The sequence below is a fragment of the Mus musculus genome, chromosome 13 (genome assembly GCF_000001635.26).
Source record: "Mus musculus strain C57BL/6J chromosome 13, GRCm38.p6 C57BL/6J".
In the NCBI taxonomy this organism is placed as follows: Eukaryota; Metazoa; Chordata; class Mammalia; order Rodentia; family Muridae; genus Mus; species Mus musculus.
The window spans coordinates 17,319,343-17,337,546 of NC_000079.6; the positions used below are offsets into that span (position 1 = coordinate 17,319,343).

At 39.3% G+C, this 18,204-nt stretch overlaps 1 protein-coding gene across 2 annotated transcripts in view; it reads right to left on the bottom strand.

Moving 5' to 3' along the window:
* The window catches only part of Sugct (succinyl-CoA glutarate-CoA transferase), an 837,324-nt gene that overhangs the window by 461,871 nt on the left and 357,249 nt on the right, over positions 1–18,204 (bottom strand). For both annotated transcript variants that reach the window (NM_138654.3, XM_011244290.3), the window contains exon 10: positions 3,863–3,934. In NM_138654.3, the coding sequence (NP_619595.3) occupies positions 3,863–3,934 (72 nt within the window). The remainder of the gene's footprint in view (positions 1–3,862; positions 3,935–18,204) is intronic.

Sequence of the window (18,204 nt, forward strand, 5' to 3'; positions counted from 1 at the left end):
AGCAGGGATTATCATTCCTAACTCACATATGGGAAAAGCAAAGTCAACTATGCCGTTATATTGGGGCCTATGACAGTCTCCCTTTTGAAGCAATGTGAAAGCATATTATAGCGGTAAGTCATATTTTAGTATAAAATGTGCAGCAAACCTTCTGCTTTAAAATAAAAGTCTTTCCCAAAAGTGGTCTTACAGATACTTATGAAAAAGCTTAAACATTTCAAAATGATCAGCAGTAATGAATCAAAAAAGAACAAATTTGAATGCATCAACTTGAGAGAGAGAGAGAGAGAGAGAGAGAGAGAGAGAGAGAGAGAGAGAGGGACTGTAAACATTTGGCTCAGTAGGCAAACCTATACTTGTTTAGAGTACAGAGTCAAAGTTTCCATCTCTGAAGTTGAGCACAGGAATGACTTCACCGTCAACGGCTTCCGTATGTTTCATATTTTTAAAGCTGACCATTCATAATAAAGATTCTTTGATCCAAGATCAAATGTTTGAATCAATTCTCTCTACACTCTCTGGGTCACCATTATAGAGGCTTCCCCCTCCCTCCTACCTTAGCCTCAGCAGTGCTCCCTGCATTCATAACCATCCCTCTTGTCTGTCACCTTCTCTGCAGTCTTTTCCACCTCTTTGCTGTGGGTTTTAGCTCTGCTTGTTAACTTCTCACACAAAAGAGGCACCATAATAAATAATTCTTGTATATAATAGGTTAACTGCTATAATGAAAATAATTCCCCTGAGAAATTCAGGAATCTTTTAATAAGACAGAAGGCCTATGGTCACATAGTTGGTAAAAATCTACTCTCTCAGACAGGAAAAATCTTTTCAATAGATGAAACCCTTGTCTATAGGCAAAAAAAATAAAATAAGGGTAAAACAAACATATTTTAATTAGCTTATATCTCTTGGATTTAAACTAGTGAAAGTGAAATGACACTTTAAAAATTTCAAACTTCAGTATTTTATTTTTAAAAGGGTCTTAAAACAGGTGTAAAGTTGAAATAAAAAGTGAAAATATTAAAGACTGTCTAGCCAATACTTAAAGTTTAGCATATTCCTATCCTAAATGGGTTCAAGTATTTAAGGCTTTCTTGGGTTTTATTGAGAAGAAACATTTTTAATATAACTCTAATTTCTAAAATATTTAAGTATGAACTCCACAGAAAGCTATGCATTAAACAAACACAACCAAAAAAACCTAAAATTTCTAGCAGACCAAAAATTAATTTGCAAATACTTCATTTATATTTGGAGCTAATTAAATATGATATAGAGGAAAGAGACAGAGGGAGATAGGGAAGGAGAAGAGAAAGAAACAGGACTAAAAATGCCCCCAAAATTGAAAAAAGTGTTTATGTATGTATGCATGTATGTAAATGTATATATAAATGTAACCTTAATAAATCAAAGCAAGAGATGACATCCATGTGAGACAATCAGAGAAGGCAACATGAAAAGGGCTGGAGGGAGAAAAGAGAAGGAGACAATGATACATTAATTAAAATTTTAAAATTTAATTGAGAAAATTATAAGTCATAGTTTCTCATTTCAACCTAGGTACTACACTACCAACACCAACATAAACAAGCAAATAACAAGTTCTCTAGAACCTACAAGAAGAAAAGATACCTTCACATGCATACCTTAGGGTACACAAATACATAAGCATACAAAATGCAAGGAAGAACGAAAAGAAGAAAGGAAGGAAGAAAGGAAAGAAAGAAGGAAACAGAGATAGAAAGAACAAAGAAGTAAGAAAGGAAGTAATAAAAAAAAAAGAAAAGAAAGAAAGGACAATGTTTACCAGACCTATGTCTCACCAGTTGTGAGTATCAAGTGGTGTGATTTCAGGTGCAAACATGGGTACTCAACTAGCTATGACTGAGCAATACTGTCAGGCAAAATTGAACTTTCCCTCAGTTTGTACAAAATGAACAGGAGAACCTACCATCTATCCATTCTGGTGTGTCTTAGTGTTTCTACTCCTGTACAAACATCATGACCAAGAAACAAGTTGGGGAGGAAAGGGTTTATTCAGGTTACACTTCCATACTGCTGTTCATCACCAAGGAAGTCAGGACTGGAACTCAAGCAGGTCAGAAAGCAGGAGCTGATGCAGAGGCCATGGAGGGATGTTCTTTACTGGCTTGCTTCTCCTGGCTTGCTCAGCCTACTCTCTTATAGAACCCAAGACTACCAGCCCAGAAATGGTCCCACCCACAAGGGGCCTTTCCCCCTTGATCACTAATTGAGGAAATGCCTTACAGTTGGATCTCACAGAGGCATTTCCTCAACTGAAGCTTCTTTCTCTGTGATAACTCCAGCTGTGTCAAGTTGACACAAAACTAGCTAGGACAATTGACCCCTTGTCAACTTAACACACAAACACATCACTAGTAAGCCTCAACCCTTACATTCTTATTCATCCCCAAGATCTAAATAACTTTAAACGTCCCACAGTTTTTACATATTCTTAAAATTTCAATCTCTTTAAAATATCCATCTCTTTTAAAATCCAAAGTCTTTTTACAATGAAAAGTCTCTTAACTGTGGGCTCCACTAAATAGTTTCTTCCTTCAAGAGGGAAAATATCAGGTCATAGTCACAATCAAAATCAAAATCAATCTCCAACTGTCCAATGTCTGGGATCCAACTCACGATCTTCTGGTCCTCCTCCAAGGGCTTGGGTCACTTCTCCAGCCATGCCTTTTGTAGCACACACGTCATCCTCTAGACTCCAGATGCCTATACTCCACTGCTGCTGCTCTTGGTGGTCATCTCATGATACTGGCATCTCCAAAACACTGCATGACCCCTTCAGTCCTGGGCCATCAATTGCAACTGAGGCTGTACCTTCACCAATGGCCTTCCATGGCCTCTCACATTGCCGAGCCTCAGCTGCTCTGCATGACCCCTTCATACCTTCAAAACCAGTACCATCTGGGTGACCCTTACACATTACCAAGTCCCGCTGCAGCAGGAGTACAACCTTGGCTATCTCTGGAACACAGCCTCTTTGTGCTTTCAGAAAACACTTCCCAGAAGATGTCACCTCAACGATGCTGATCTCTTCTTAATCACCGCTAATTTCTTAGCTCCAGCTAACCAGCATCAATAGTTCCAGTAATGCAAAGTTTTTGCTTTAGTAGTTCTGGTATCTTGTTAATCACAGCTGATTCTTCAGCCCCAGCTAGCCAGAACCACAGAACCTTCACAACCAAAGTAACAATGGCCCTGAAAAGAGTCTTTAATTTTCCCTCTGAAATTTCACAAACCAGACCTCCATCTTCTGCACTGTTCTCAACATTATCTTCCAAGCTCCTACTCATCTGACAAAGCTCTTAACACCGAATGGATCTTCTAGCCCAAAGTTCCAAAATCCTTCCACAGTCCTCCCCAAAACATGGCCAGGTTTCACAGGAATACCCCACTCTGCTGGTACCAATTTGTCTTAGTCGGGGTTTCTATTCCTGCACAAACATCATGACCAAGAAGCAAGTTGGGGAGGAAAGGGTTTATTCAGCTTACACTTCCATACTGCTGTTCATCATCAAGGAAGTCAGGACTGGAACTCAAGCAGGTCAGAAAGCAGGAGCTGATGCAGAGGCCATGGAGGGATGTTCTTTACTGGCTTGCTTCTCCTGGCTTGCTCAGCCTGCTCTCTTATAGAACCCAAGACTACCAGCCCAGAAATGGTCCCACCCACAAGGGGCCTTTCCCTCTTGATCACTAATTGAGAAAATGCCTTACAGCTGGATCTCATGGAGGCATTTCCTCAATTGAAGCTCCTTTCTCTGTGATAACTCCAGCTGTGTCAAGTTGACACAAAACTAGCCAGTACATGGTGATTATGGATTACCTTGCATACCACAGCAAACTGTTGGTTATTTCCTGCTCCAATTACAAGATAGCCATCCTTGGTTTTAAAAGCCTTAAAAAGAAACAACAAATAGACATGTTAGAGTATGTCTGTACATGGGCAAGACCAGAAAAAAGGTTCAATTTCTAATAATTGTATATTGAATGCTTAAAATGTTTAAAGGCTACTATTCATCAATTCAATAGTAATCTAATACATAACTTTTCTCTTATTAGTGCATTTTTTTCATTTAAGACTTTCAAGCTCCTTCCCACCTTTTCCAATGATTTCTAAAGCATTGCAAAAGTGTGAAAAAATTTAAGAAAATGCTAGGCTTATGTTTCATAACACAAAATTCTTCATTCATTGTACTGTAGAATAATTTTTGACATTTCAAAGTTTTGTGTTTTCTTAGTTTTTTCCCTGTAGAACTTTGGACAGGAAATAGTACAATTATTTACAAAAATTAAGAATAGATAACCCTGACACGATTAACAATGCCATATTGTGCTTGCAGACAGGAGGCATGGTGACTCTTCCACACATGTGACCTTAGTGTAGTTGGAGAACCAAGCTCTGTTCTCCAGTTGCCCAATCAGCTCTTTTCAGCAAGCTTCTTGAGTTTCTTTCTTCATAAGTAAGCTTTGCTCTGCAACCTCACCCACTTTTCCTTCACTGGGCACTCTTGAAAGGGACTACAACCCTCTAATCTGGCAACCTTTGCCTCCTCCTTGATGACCTCTGTGCTACCTTGGAGCACTTCCTTTGCAGTGATCTTTAGTCTCTTCTTCTCTTTCACTAATCTGTTTCTTCTGCCTCCACTGAAAATATCCTAAACACCTCACCACACAACACAACATGAATTTTGCTTCCTTCCCTCCATTTCTAACAAAATGCACCCTACCTATTCTTGTTCATACCACATTGCCAATCCTTTGCCACTGTGTTACCCTATCACTATATCTAACTGATACTGCCACTTTCTCAGGTCCCTGCCTTACCTACTGTTTTTGTTGTTCTTCATCTCCCATCTCTCTGTCTTGCTCACTGTCCATGTGCCCTCCTTGTTCTATTTTCATCACCCACCAGCATCAATCCTTGTTCTTTTTATTTCAGTTGACAGTGATAAGGATAACTCTTGGTGTTACTCAAATGGCAGGAAGGGAGTCTGAACTGACTTACCGGTCAGCTGCAAAGGTTTTGAGATCAGGTTTTTTAGTGAACCATTGCTAACTATGAAGGAATACCAAATCTCTGTTATTTTATGTATTTCTTTTTTGCTGAGGTGGCAAATGGGAAGTGAGGTAACCATTTACTGTCAAGCATAATACAACAAATTTTTATCAGAATTTGGATCAGTGATCTGTTCAATAAATTTTGGAGGGATGTCATTTCATTTTAATAAACTTCCTTTTTAATGAATGAAGAACTGCTTTTTATTTCCTTCAACCTCCACCATGTAATGAAACATTACCAATATAAGAGAAATTTTAAGACATTATTGGAACGTTGTGATCACTTATAAGAAAGTCAGAATTTAGCAGCCTTTAAGCCAACAGCGCATAACATGATTAGAACACAAATTATAAGACAGGTAAAATATTAGTTATCATAATAACGATTCCCTATTAACAGTTCAAACTGTTCATGAAATAAATATATCTTAAAAAGAACATTTCTGAAAAATGAATTAGCACCACAGAAAACTGAGCAGGGAGAGAATATGACAGGAATAAATGAATTACTGACAATACTATACCCCAAAGAAATAAGTTCACAGAACTCTTTCTTCTCTCATATACACCTTTACATAATTAATATTTCATTATATTGCTAGTCTTCTTTTTAATGTTAATACCGCTCCCAAGAATAATGAAATGTCATCACTTTAATAACCAAAATATATACTCAAAGTTTAATTAAACATTCTCAGTTTGTTCAAACTATAGGGCATTTTTATTTTAGTCTTTTAGTTTTAAAATAAGCATTAATATAACTGATATAAATTTTTAAATTTAATTTACAGTAAAACTGTAACAAAATGCCTAATATAATTAAATTCTTTAGAATCTGTAGCTACTTGTATTATGAATGCTAATTCAGTTCCCCCAAAACTTGCTTGCACGAGAGTGCCTATACATTGCTTCTGGAAACCTGCCACAGTTGGTTCTTGTTGGTAAATAAAGATGTCAACAGCCAATACCTGGGGAGGACAGACAGAGGTGAAATGTTAGGATTTCCTAGCTGGAAACCAGGAGGAAAGGGAGAGAGAGAGAGAGAGAGAGAGAGAGAGAGAGAGAGAGAGAGAGCAAGCACTGGGAGAGTATGAAAAAGAGGAGAGACACCATATCAAAGAAGAGTGCAAAATAAATACAGCCACCATGTGAAGGAATCAGGAGAACAAGTGGACCCAGAGCAGCCAAGATAGAGCAGAAGAATTAATAAGTAGTAAGTCGAAATTATTGGTGGGAGATAAATTCTAACAGCAGTGGAAGTGGCCCCACTATGGTGCTGTTTAAGACACATTTAAAATATAAAGGGTGTGTGTGTATGTGTGTGCGTGTGTGTGTGTGTGTGTGTGTGTGTGTGTGTGTGTATGTGTGTGTTTCATTTGGGAGCATAAACCATTTGGGGTGAGTAGCAAACCCACTGCAGGGATTTATTAATAATTATTTCCACAAAGATCTATTCTTATCTCCAGAAACCAATATATTAAACTAGATAATTAAATGCTAAGTCTATTTTACTTAACATGTGCAATATCAAGCATGTTACATAATTTTGAAGGCTTGGCTTTAACTTCTATAAAATATAAATGATTAGCACTTACATTTAATTTTTTTATAATAATTAAGTTTGTTAAGGTGCATTAATTCACCCATCTAACAAATGCTTACTGACATAATACACTATATGTTTCACTGGGAATGATGGGTAAAAAACATAACAAATGATCCATCACAAAGGACTTACATTCTAATAAAGTAGCACACATCCACTAATCATTGATAAAATTAATGCCAGACAGTGACAGACTCTAGAATGGAAGCATACAGGCCAAGATGAGATCTTACAATACATACTTCTAATGTAGTTTGGGTCAAAGGAAGAGAAGGCAGAAAATGTCCCTTAGAAAAGTGCTCTGTACGCTGAAAACTAAGAATTTATATGCATGCATTAAATAGAGTTGGAAGCAGTAGGTTGGTAATGGAAGACAGAATGCATGTGCACATGGGCCTATCGTGGGAAGAGGCAATGAACCATAAGAAGAGAGAGAGAAGCATCAGTGAGGCTGCAGAAGAGGAAAGAGAGGAAGTTGAAGGCCACAGGAAATACATTATGTACCATGAAGCTAATGGGAAGTCACTAAAAGGACTTGACTGGTCACGCCTGAATTTCAGAAAGACCTCTCTTTCTTCAATATAGCCACTGCTAGAGGATAAGATTTGAACTGAGGAAGCTGAGTAAGAGGCTGCTGTGATGATCATGACAGAGAAAGTGTAGACATATACTAAGGGCTGTGTGAGTAGAGACAGAAGGGAATGGGATTAATAAAGAGGGGTAAGCTAATGGGATTGATGATAGACAGGGTGTGGTGGTTGTAAGTGGCAGACTAACCAAAAGGAAGATGCCACAGGCGACACTGATATGAAAACCTTGTGAGATTTCCCAGAGCAAATTTTACAAGTAGGAATCAGATTATAATCTGAACTATAGATAAAATCTTGGCAGTCATTTGCTTATAATGTATAACTGAATAAATCACATAGATGAAACTATTTAGCAAGAAGCAGAGTAGGGTAAGGACCAACAAATTCCTCAGGGGTGATGTTTTATATTCTCAGAAAGAACTTCTCTAACGGCTCAAGAATGCAGCATGGAGTCATTCAAGGATGAATTAGCACTGAGAGATGTAAGGTAAACATATGCAAGCCGCCTCAGAAAATCTGGCAGAGACACGGATGTAGGCACGCTTCTCCTATGGGCTGGATGAGAGGCACCCACCATCCAGGTTCCCTGATGCTCCTATTTCTCATGCAGTAGGAGTGATATGGAGCTTGTTTAGGGGAACATGAGACAAGATGATGAGAGAGAATTCCAGTTTGTTACACACAATGAGAGAGCAGAGCACTGAAAGAAACACATTTGAAATCGGAGGTATTAAGACACCAGATAAGTGATTCCTTGTCAAGTTGCAGTGTTGTGAGTAACAAAAAACAAAACAAAACAAAACAAAAACAACAAAACCCCCCAAAAAAACACGCTATTGCCTTTGCCCATGACTGCTGCTGCTGCTGCCCTTGCTCTGGCCTCCCAGCTTCCTTTTGTTCCTCTGGCTTAGCTCCACTAAGCTGCTATCACCAGCCAGCTTCTCTCTACCCACCTTGGCTCCACAGATGAAAAACACTCAGACAGCTTTATTACTTTAGAACTTGCCTACTAGCACAATTGTCGGGCACAGATTCTCCTTCTCTAAACCTATCAGCTCACCTGTATCAGCTACACCGCCTCCGTGCTCAACCTCCTTGAGCATACACCCTTGGCAGAGGCCACTGACTCTAGCTTCCCCCAAGATCTTACATGATAGCTGCGTGCTTCTCATTCCAAAACCTGGTTTTAAAAAGCCCTTCTCTTTCCCTGCATCTACTTTTCCTCCTGGGACCCAGAAGTCCCACCTATCCCTTCAACCCAGCAAATGTCTCCAGCCTCCTTTATTGACCAAGTCAAGAATCAATTATGGAACCAGACCTTAGTATCAAGCACCTTCCTCTACATTTTAGTAACCTAGCCTTAGAATAAACACATACTTGTATGTATTATGTTTAGGATTTCCCAGACAGATATGGGAAAAGGAAAAAACAAAGTGTAGGAAACTTAGAGGATTACCAAAAATATGATTGTGCAATGAAGCATAAACCATGATCCTCAGGAAGAAGGTGGTAAAGAAAACAAGAGAAGCGAAGCAGGCTGTGTGCATCAGGCAAGTCAAGGTGGAGCCCATCCCGAACAGTCATGATACAAGGTGAAAGAATAGGGCACAATAAACAACTGAAATAGAAGAGCTACATTCAGCAACTGTAGAAGGGAATCTGTTTCAGGTTATAACTAGGGAACTACAATATACACTGAATAAAGCAGCTGCTGATATCAGGCAGGGACTTGATTAGGCCACTCTAACAAGTAATTATTATCATATGAACACAAAGATAATCCCAGTGCATCCAAATCCCTTGTACCCTAACACTAGCCCTCGCCAGCTCTGCAAAGAACCCCTTGTAATCCACTTGATTCATTGCACATTCACCAGATTCCACAACACATACTACATTGTACACTGGGCCTTTCATCACCTAGCTTAGCTGCAAACATCCGTGACTGAAGGGTTCTCTCAAAAAATTCAAATCCCAGGGAAAAAAAAAAAAGCAACTCCAGTTTCTGCATAAATTGATGGGGAAACAGGCAGGAAGGGCAAGAATCTACACTTTCCCAAGAACAAGCTCAGAGCCAAGCTTTTCCTCACAGGACACCAGAGTTTATCCTTCCTGAAGAAAGAAACTCTTCCTTCTATCAAGAGTGTTTAGAGAAAGTACCCAAGGAGCTAAAGGGATCTGCAACCCTATAGGTGGAACAACATTATGAACTAACCAGTACCCCGGAGCTCTTGACTCTAACTGCATATGTATCAAAAGATGGCCTAGTCGGCCATCATTGGAAAGAGAGGCCCATTGGACACGCAAACTTTATACGCCCCAGTACAGGGGAACGCCAGGGCCAAAAAGGGGGAGTGGGTGGGTAGGGGAGTGGGAGTGGGTGGGTATGGGGGACTTTTGGTATAGCATTGGAAATGTAAATGAGCTAAATACCTAATAAAAAAATGGAAAATAACAAAAAAAAGAGTGTTTCATCAAAGATGGCAAGATTCTGAAATAGAAAATATAAGGTGATACACAATGACGGCAATTTGAGATATTAGGTGTCCCAGCCATCCAGGCAGACTTCTTGAGTAAGAGAACTTGTGAGTTCAGAGTAGTTAGAAAAGTTTCAGTCGGCTCCAGACAACCAGCCACCTTCCTGGTGAGAGCCACAGAGCTTCTGAGGTGGTGCCACCTTCGGCTCCAGGCAACCAGCCACCTTCCTGGACTCTGCGGAGGGCAGGCTGCACGGGTGACGATGTGGAATACAGAGGCCAGCCGTTTCTGGAAAAGGCGAGAGCCAGAGAGCTTCTGAGGCGGTGCCATCTTCGGCTCCAGACAACCGGCCACCTTCCTGGCCAAAGCAACACAGCTTCTGGGAAAGATCCTGTTTTGGGCCTTCATCTTCACCCAGGAGGAGGTCCAAACACCAGATAACTGTGCACCTTCCTGAAAGAGGAGAGCTTGCCTGCAGAGACTGCTCTGACCACTGAAACTCAGAGGAGAGAGCTAGTCTCCCACATCTGCTGATAGAGGGTAACAAAATCACCAGAGGAACAATCTCTAAACAAAGACAACTATAACAACTAACTCCAGAGATTGCCAGATGGCGAAAGGTAAACATAAGAATCCTACTAACAGAAACCAAGACCACTCACCATCATCAGAACCCAGCACTCCCACTTTGCCCAGTCCAGGACATCCTAACACACCTGACAAGGTAGACCTGGATTTAAAAGCATTTCTCATGATGATGGTAGAGGACATAAAGAAGGAATTTAATAACTCACTTAAGGAAATACAGGAGAACACTGCTAAAGAGTTACAAGTCCTTAAAGAAAAACAGGAAAACACAACCAAACAGGTAGAAGTCCTTATAGAAAAACAGGAAAACACATCGAAACAGGTGATAGAAATGAACAAAATCATACTAGACCTAAAAAGGGAAGTAGACACAATAAAGAAAACCCAAAGTGAGGCAACGCTGAAGATAGAAACCCTAGGAAAGAAATCTGGAACAATAGATGCAAGTATCAGCAACAGAATACAAGAGATGGAAGAGAGAATCTCAGGTGCAGAAGATTCCATAGAGAACATAGGCACAACAATCAAAGAAAATGGAAAATGCAAAAAAAAAAAAAAAAAAAAAAAACCCTAACTCAAAACATCCAGGAAATCCAGGACACAATGAGAAGACCAAACCTACGCATAATAGGAGTGGATGAGAATGAAGATTTTCAACTCAAAGGACCAGCAAACATCTTCAACAAAATTATTGAAGAAAACTTCCCAAACCTAAAGAAAGAGATGCCCATGAACATACAAGAAGCCTACAGAACTCCAAATAGACTGGACCAGAAAAGAAATTCCTCCCGACACATAATAATTAGAACATCAAATGCACTAAATAAACATAGAATACTAAAAGCAGTAAGGGAAAAAGGTCAAGTAACATATAAAGGCAAGCCTATCAGAATTACACCAGATTTTTCACCAGAGACTATGAAAGCCAGAAGAGCCTGGACAGATGTTATACAGACACTAAGAGAAAACAAATTCCAGCCCAGGCTACTATACCCAGCCAAACTCTCAATTACCATAGATGGAGAAACCAAAGTATTCCAAGACAAAACTAAATTCACCCATTATCTCTCCACGAATCCAGCCCTTCAAAGGATAATAACAGAAAACAACCAATACTAGGACGGGAACCACGCCCTAGAAAAAACAAGAAGATAATCCCTCAACAAAACTAAGAGAAGACAAGCACAAGAACAGAATGCCAACTTTAACAACAAAAATAACAGGAAGCAACAATTACTTTTCCTTAATATCTCTTAATATCAATGGTCTCAACTCCCCAATAAAAAGACATAGACTAACAGACTGGCTACACAAACAGGACCCAACATTCTGCTGCTTACAGGAAACCCATCTCAGGGAAAAAGACAGACACTACCTCAGAGTGAAAGGCTGGAAAACAATTTTTCAAGCAAATGGTCTGAAGAAACAAGCTGGAGTAGCCATTTTAATATCGGATAAAATCGACTTCCAACCCAAAGTTATCAAAAAAGACAAGGAGGGACACTTCATACTCATCAAAGGTAAAATCCTCCAAGAGGAACTCACAATTCTGAATATCTACGCTCCAAATGCAAGGGCAGCCACATTCATTAAAGACACCTTAGTAAAGCTCAAAGCACACGTTGCACCTCACACAATAATAGTGGGAGACTTCAACACACCACTTTCATCAATGGACAGATCGTGGAAACAGAAACTAAACAGGGACACAGTGAAACTAACAGAAGTTATGAAACAAATGGACCTGACAGATATCTACAGAACATTTTATCCTAAAACAAAAGGATATACCTTCTTCTCAGCACCTCACGGGACCTTCTCCAAAATTGACCATATAATTGGTCACAAAACAGGCCTCAACAGATACAAAAATATTGAAATTGTCCCATGTATCCTATCAGATTACCATGCACTAAGGCTGTTCTTCAATAACAACATAAATAACAGAAAGCCTACATTCACGTGGAAACTGAACAACACTCTTCTCAATGATACCTTGGTCAAGGAAGGAATAAAGAAAGAAATTAAAGACTTTTTAGAGTTTAATGAAAATGAAACCACAACGTACCCAAACCTATGGGACACAATGAAAGCATTTCTAAGAGGGAAACTCATAGCTCTGAGTGCCTCCAAGAAGAAACGGGAGAGAGCACATACTAGCAGCTTGACAACACATCTAAAAGCTCTAGAAAAAGAGGAAGCAAATTCACCCAAGAGGAGTAGACGGCAGGAAATAATCAAACTCAGGGGTGAAATCAACCAAGTGGAAACAAGAAGAACTATTCAAAGAATTAACCAAACAAGGAGTTGGTTCTTTGAGAAAATCAACAAGATAGATAAACCCTTAGCTAGACTCACTAAAGGGCACAGGGACAAAATCCTAATTAACAAAATCAGAAATGAAAAGGGAGACATAACAACAGATCCTGAAGAAATCCAAAACACCATCAGATCCTTCTACAAAAGGTTATACTCAACAAAACTAGAAAACCTGGACGAAATGGACAAATTTCTGGACAGATACCAGGTACCAAAGTTGAATCAGGATCAAGTTGACCATCTAAACAGTCCCATATCACCTAAAGAAATAGAAGTAGTTATTAATAGTCTCCCAGCCAAAAAAAGCCCAGGACAAGACGGGTTTAGTGCAGAGTTCTATCAGACCTTCAAAGAATATCTAATTCCAGTTCTGCACAAACTATTTCACAAAATAGAAGTAGAAGGTACTCTACCCAACTCATTTTATGAAGCCACTATTACTCTGATACCTAAACCACAGAAAGACTCAACAAAGATAGAGAACTTCAGACCAATTTCTCTTATGAATATCGATGCAAAAATCCTCAATAAAATTCTCGCTAACCGTATCCAAGAACATATTAAAGCAATCATCCATCCTGACCAAGTTGGTTTTATTCCAGGGATGCAGGGATGGTTTAATATATGAAAATCCATCAATGTAATCCATTATATAAACAAACTCAAAGACAAAAACCACATGATCATCTTGTTAGATACAGAAAAAGCATTTGACAAGATCCAACACCCATTCATGATAAAAGTTTTGGAAAGATCAGGAATTCAAGGCCCATACCTAAACATGATAAAAGCAATCTACAGCAAACCAGTAGCCAACATCAAAGTAAATGGAGAGAAGCTGGAAGCAATCCCACTAAAATCAGGGACTAGACAAGGCTGCCCACTTTCTCCCTACCTTTTCAACATAGTACTTGAAGTATTAGCCAGAGCAATTTGACAACAAAAGGAGATCAAGGTGATACAAATTGGAAAGGAAGAAGTCAAAATATCACTTTTTGCAGATGATATGATAGTATATATAAGTGACCCTAAAAATTCTACCAGAGAACTCCTAAACCTGATAAACAGCTTCGGTGAAGTAGCTGGATATAAAATAAACTCAAACAAGTCAATGGCCTTTCTCTATACAAAGAATAAACAGGCTGAGAAAGAAATTAGGGAAACAACACCCTTCTCAATAGTCACAAATAATATAAAATATCTTGGCGTGACTCTAACTAAGGAAGTGAAAGATCTGTATGATAAAAACTTCAAATCTCTGAAGAAAGAAATTAAGGAAGATCTCAGAAGATGGAAAGATCTCCCATACTCATGGATTGGCAGGATCAACATTGTAAAAATGGCTATCTTGCCAAAAGCAATCTACAGATTCAATGCAATCCCCATCAAAATTCCAACTCAATTCTTCAACCAATTAGAAGGAGCAATTTGCAAATTCATCTGGAATAACAAAAAACCTAGGATAGCAAAAAGTCTTCTCAAGGATAAAAGAACCTCTGGTGGAATCACCATGCCTGACCTAAAGCTTTACTACAGAGCAATTGTGATAAAAACTGCATGGTACTGGTATAGAGACAGACAAGTAGACCAATGGAATAGAATTGAAGACCCAGAAATGAACCCACACACCTATGGTCACTTGATCTTCGAGAAGGGAGCTAAATCCATCCAGTGGAAGAAAGACAGCATTTTCAATAATTGGTGCTGGCACAACTGGTTGGTATCGTGTAGAAGAATGTGAATCGATCCATACTTATCTCCTTGTACTAAGGTCAAATCTAAGTGGATCAAGGAACTTCACATAAAACCAGAGACACTGAAACTTATAGAGGAGAAAGTGGGGAAAAGCCTTGAAGATATGGGCACAGGGGAAAAATTCCTGAACAGAACAGCAATGGCTTGTACTGTAAGATCGAGAATTGACAAATGGGACCTAATGAAACTCGAAAGTTTCTGCAAGGCAAAAGACACCGTCAGTAAGACAAAAAGACCACCAACAGATTGAGAAAGGATCTTTACCTATCCTAAATCAGATAGGGGACTAATATCCAACATATATAAAGAACTCAATAAGGTGGACTTCAGAAAATCAAATAACCCCATTAAAAAATGGGGCTCAGAACTGAACAAAGAATTCTCACCTGAGGAATACGGAATGGCAGAGAAGCACCTGAAAAAATGTTCAACATCCTTAATCATCAGGGAAATGCAAATCAAAACAACCCTGAGATTCCACCTCACACCAGTCAGAATGGCTAAGATCAAAAATTCAGGTGACAGCAGATGCTGGCGTGGATGTGGAGAAAGAGGAACACTCCTCCATTGTTGGTGGGATTGCAGGCTGGTACAACCACTCTGGAAATCATTCTGGTGATTACTCAGAAAATTGGACATAGTACTACCGGAGGATCCAGCAATACCTCTCCTGGGCATATATCCAGAAGATGCCCCAACTGGTAAGAAGGACACATGCTCCACTATCTTCATAGTAGCCTTATTTATAATAGCCAGAAGCTGGAAAGAACCCAGATGCCCCTCAACAGAGGAATGGATACAGAAAATGTGGTACATCTACACAATGGAGTACTACTCAGCTATTAAAAAGAATGAATTTATGAAATTCCTAGCCAAATGGATGGACCTGGAGGGCATCATCCTGAGTGAGGTAACACATTCACAAAGAAACTCACACAATATGTACTCACTGATAAGTGGATATTAGCCCCAAACCTAGGATACCCAAGATATAAGATACAATTTGCTAAACACATGAAACTCAAGAAGAATGAAGACTGAAGTGTGGACACTATGCCCCTCCTTAGATTTGGGAACAAAACACCCATAGAAGAAGTTACAGAGACAAAGTTTTGAGCTGAGATGAAAGGATGGACCATGTAGAGACTGCCATATCCAGGGATCCACCCCATAATCAGCATCCAAACGCTGACACCATTGCATACACTAGCAAGATTTTATTGAAAGGACCCAGATGTAGCTGTCTCTTGTTAGACTATGCCGGGGCCTAGCAAACACAGAAGTGGATGCTCACAGTCAGCTAATGGATGGATCACAGGGCTCCCAATGGAGGAGCTAGAGAAAGTAGCCAAGGAGCTAAAGGGATCTGCAACCCTATAGGTGGAACAACATTATGAACTAACCAGTACCCCGGAGCTCTTGACTCTAGCTGCATATATATCAAAAGATGGCCTAGTCGGCCATCACTGGAAAGAGAGGCCCATTGGACTTGTAAACTTTATATGCCCCAGTACAGGGGAACGCCAGGGCCAAAAAGGGGGAGTGGGTGGGCAGGGGAGTGGGGGTAGGTGGGTATGGGGGACTTTTGGTATAGCATTGGAAATGTAAATGAGCTAAATACCTAATAAAAAATGGAAAAAAATAAAACACACATAAAAAGTAAAAAAAAAAAAAAAAGAAAAGTTTCAGAAGCAACAGGTGACCACAGCTGAGGCTTTGTGGAGTAGACGTTGGGATGTGGGTAGCAAGCATATTTATTCTAGAATATATGTTGCACATGGAAGGTTTTAGTCCTTCCCAGATATTATGATTATTGGGCTTCCAGTGGTGTCTTAGTTGGTAATCTCACCAATAATAACAACACAGATGGACTTCTAGACATACCTCACCAATTGAATATACTCAAGGGAAAAGGTGGAGTATAGCTATGCCTTCCTGTACTGTCTTTGTAAACTGCCCTGTCTGTATATCTATAATTCTGTCTCTACCATTAATAAGGTATGTGTACTTGCTAGGGTTATCAACTTCAAATAAATAAATAAATAAATAAATAAATAAATAAATAAATAAATAAATAAATAAATAAATAGATAGATAAATAAATAACACACATGCTAAGCCTTCCTGGGGCTACTTACATTTAACATTTTCTTCCACAAAAGGGAACCACTGAAAATGCCCGTCATCATTCACAGGAAAAAGACCTTCCATGAAGTCTTTCTAATCTTCACTGCCTTTATAGTGTTTTCTGTACCATCAGGCAACTGACTTCTGGGTCTGTGCTGGCACATCATGACCAATACAGAGCACTATTTCCTACTGCTAACAGTTCAGTGCACCTTATGGTGCTGGAGCCAGCTGCCAGATGGCAACAAGGTATGGACTGCTTGCAGATCAAGAACAGTGTCATCAAAGGAATGGAACAACACAGAGAATAGCAAGTGAGTCCCAGCCTCTCGAGCTTCCCTACTACCATTTTGGCAATTAGCACACATTTTTCATGTGGAATAACACATTTTGAAAACTCATTGCGAAATACAAGCCCTCTCTTGAATTACATAATTCCGTAGTGCCCTTGACAGCAATGTTATATGAGGATTTCTGGCTAGAATTCACCAAAACCACAGGAAGTTTGAATGTTTAGAGATATTTTTGAAACTCTTTTAACCTATCTAAGATTTTTAATCACTTGGCTTTTGGCACCACCCAAAGAGGAAATCACAAGGAAGGACATGTGGAAAGGCCTTCAGTCATTTGTGTCCTTCACAAGTTATAAAGGAATATCATTTTCCTTATAGCACATGGTGAGAAAAGTCTTGTTTTCTTCAAAAAACAAAAACAAAAAAGAGCAGCAGCAGAAAATAATGATTCAAATATTTTTTCGTTAGAGCTGAGCTAGAAGTGACTTCTGATGGTCCTGAGCTGACTGTGTTGGCCTGAGCCACAGTCTAGATTACTTGGAAAGTTTGTCAACTGCACCCACTTCTAATATAAAGCACACAACAAGCCAAAACAGAGTTCTTGATTTCTCCTAAGCCCTCCAATGTAAGAATTCACTGGCAGTAACCATCTCTCTTTAACTTCCCTCTTATATCCCAAACATAGTATGACACTCATGGCTTTACACCATACATGCCATACCGAAAAATATCACAGGGGACAAGAAGCCTAAACTGACCTGAGACTCACGGGAAGGGTGTACTGAGCAGAAATTTATTCAAGCAGTCACAGCATTTTACCAGCAGCTAAAGACTCAAGACTTAGAATAAGAATACCTTAAAGAAATTTGTGGAATTGATTGGCAACGTTTTCAAGCATGAATTAACTCCACATTTATTAGTTAAAAAAAAATCAAAAAAGCAAGAATCAGGAGATAAAAAACAAACAAACAAACAAAAAACCAAAAAACAATGTTAGACCTGTGCAGGCCTAGATGACAGCTAAATTTCACCCCAGGGCAATTTGAGTAACCACAATTATGGAAAACAGTGATTCAGATATAGTATGAGGGTGTAGAAAGGAATATGTTCAAAACCTGCCAGAATAGTATGTGAAATGCCTATTTCGTTGTAGATTAGCCTATAAGAGATATGGTAACTATAGGGGCCCGACTATAGACTCGGAGCTTTGCTCCAGACTTTACATAGGGGATTGTGATCACAGGGGTAAAATGGTTTGGCAAGAATATAGAATTTAGCCTAGACAAACAAAAACAACAAACAGAAAATATAGGAGAAGCAAAAGCCAAGTGCTCACAACAGACATTGTGAA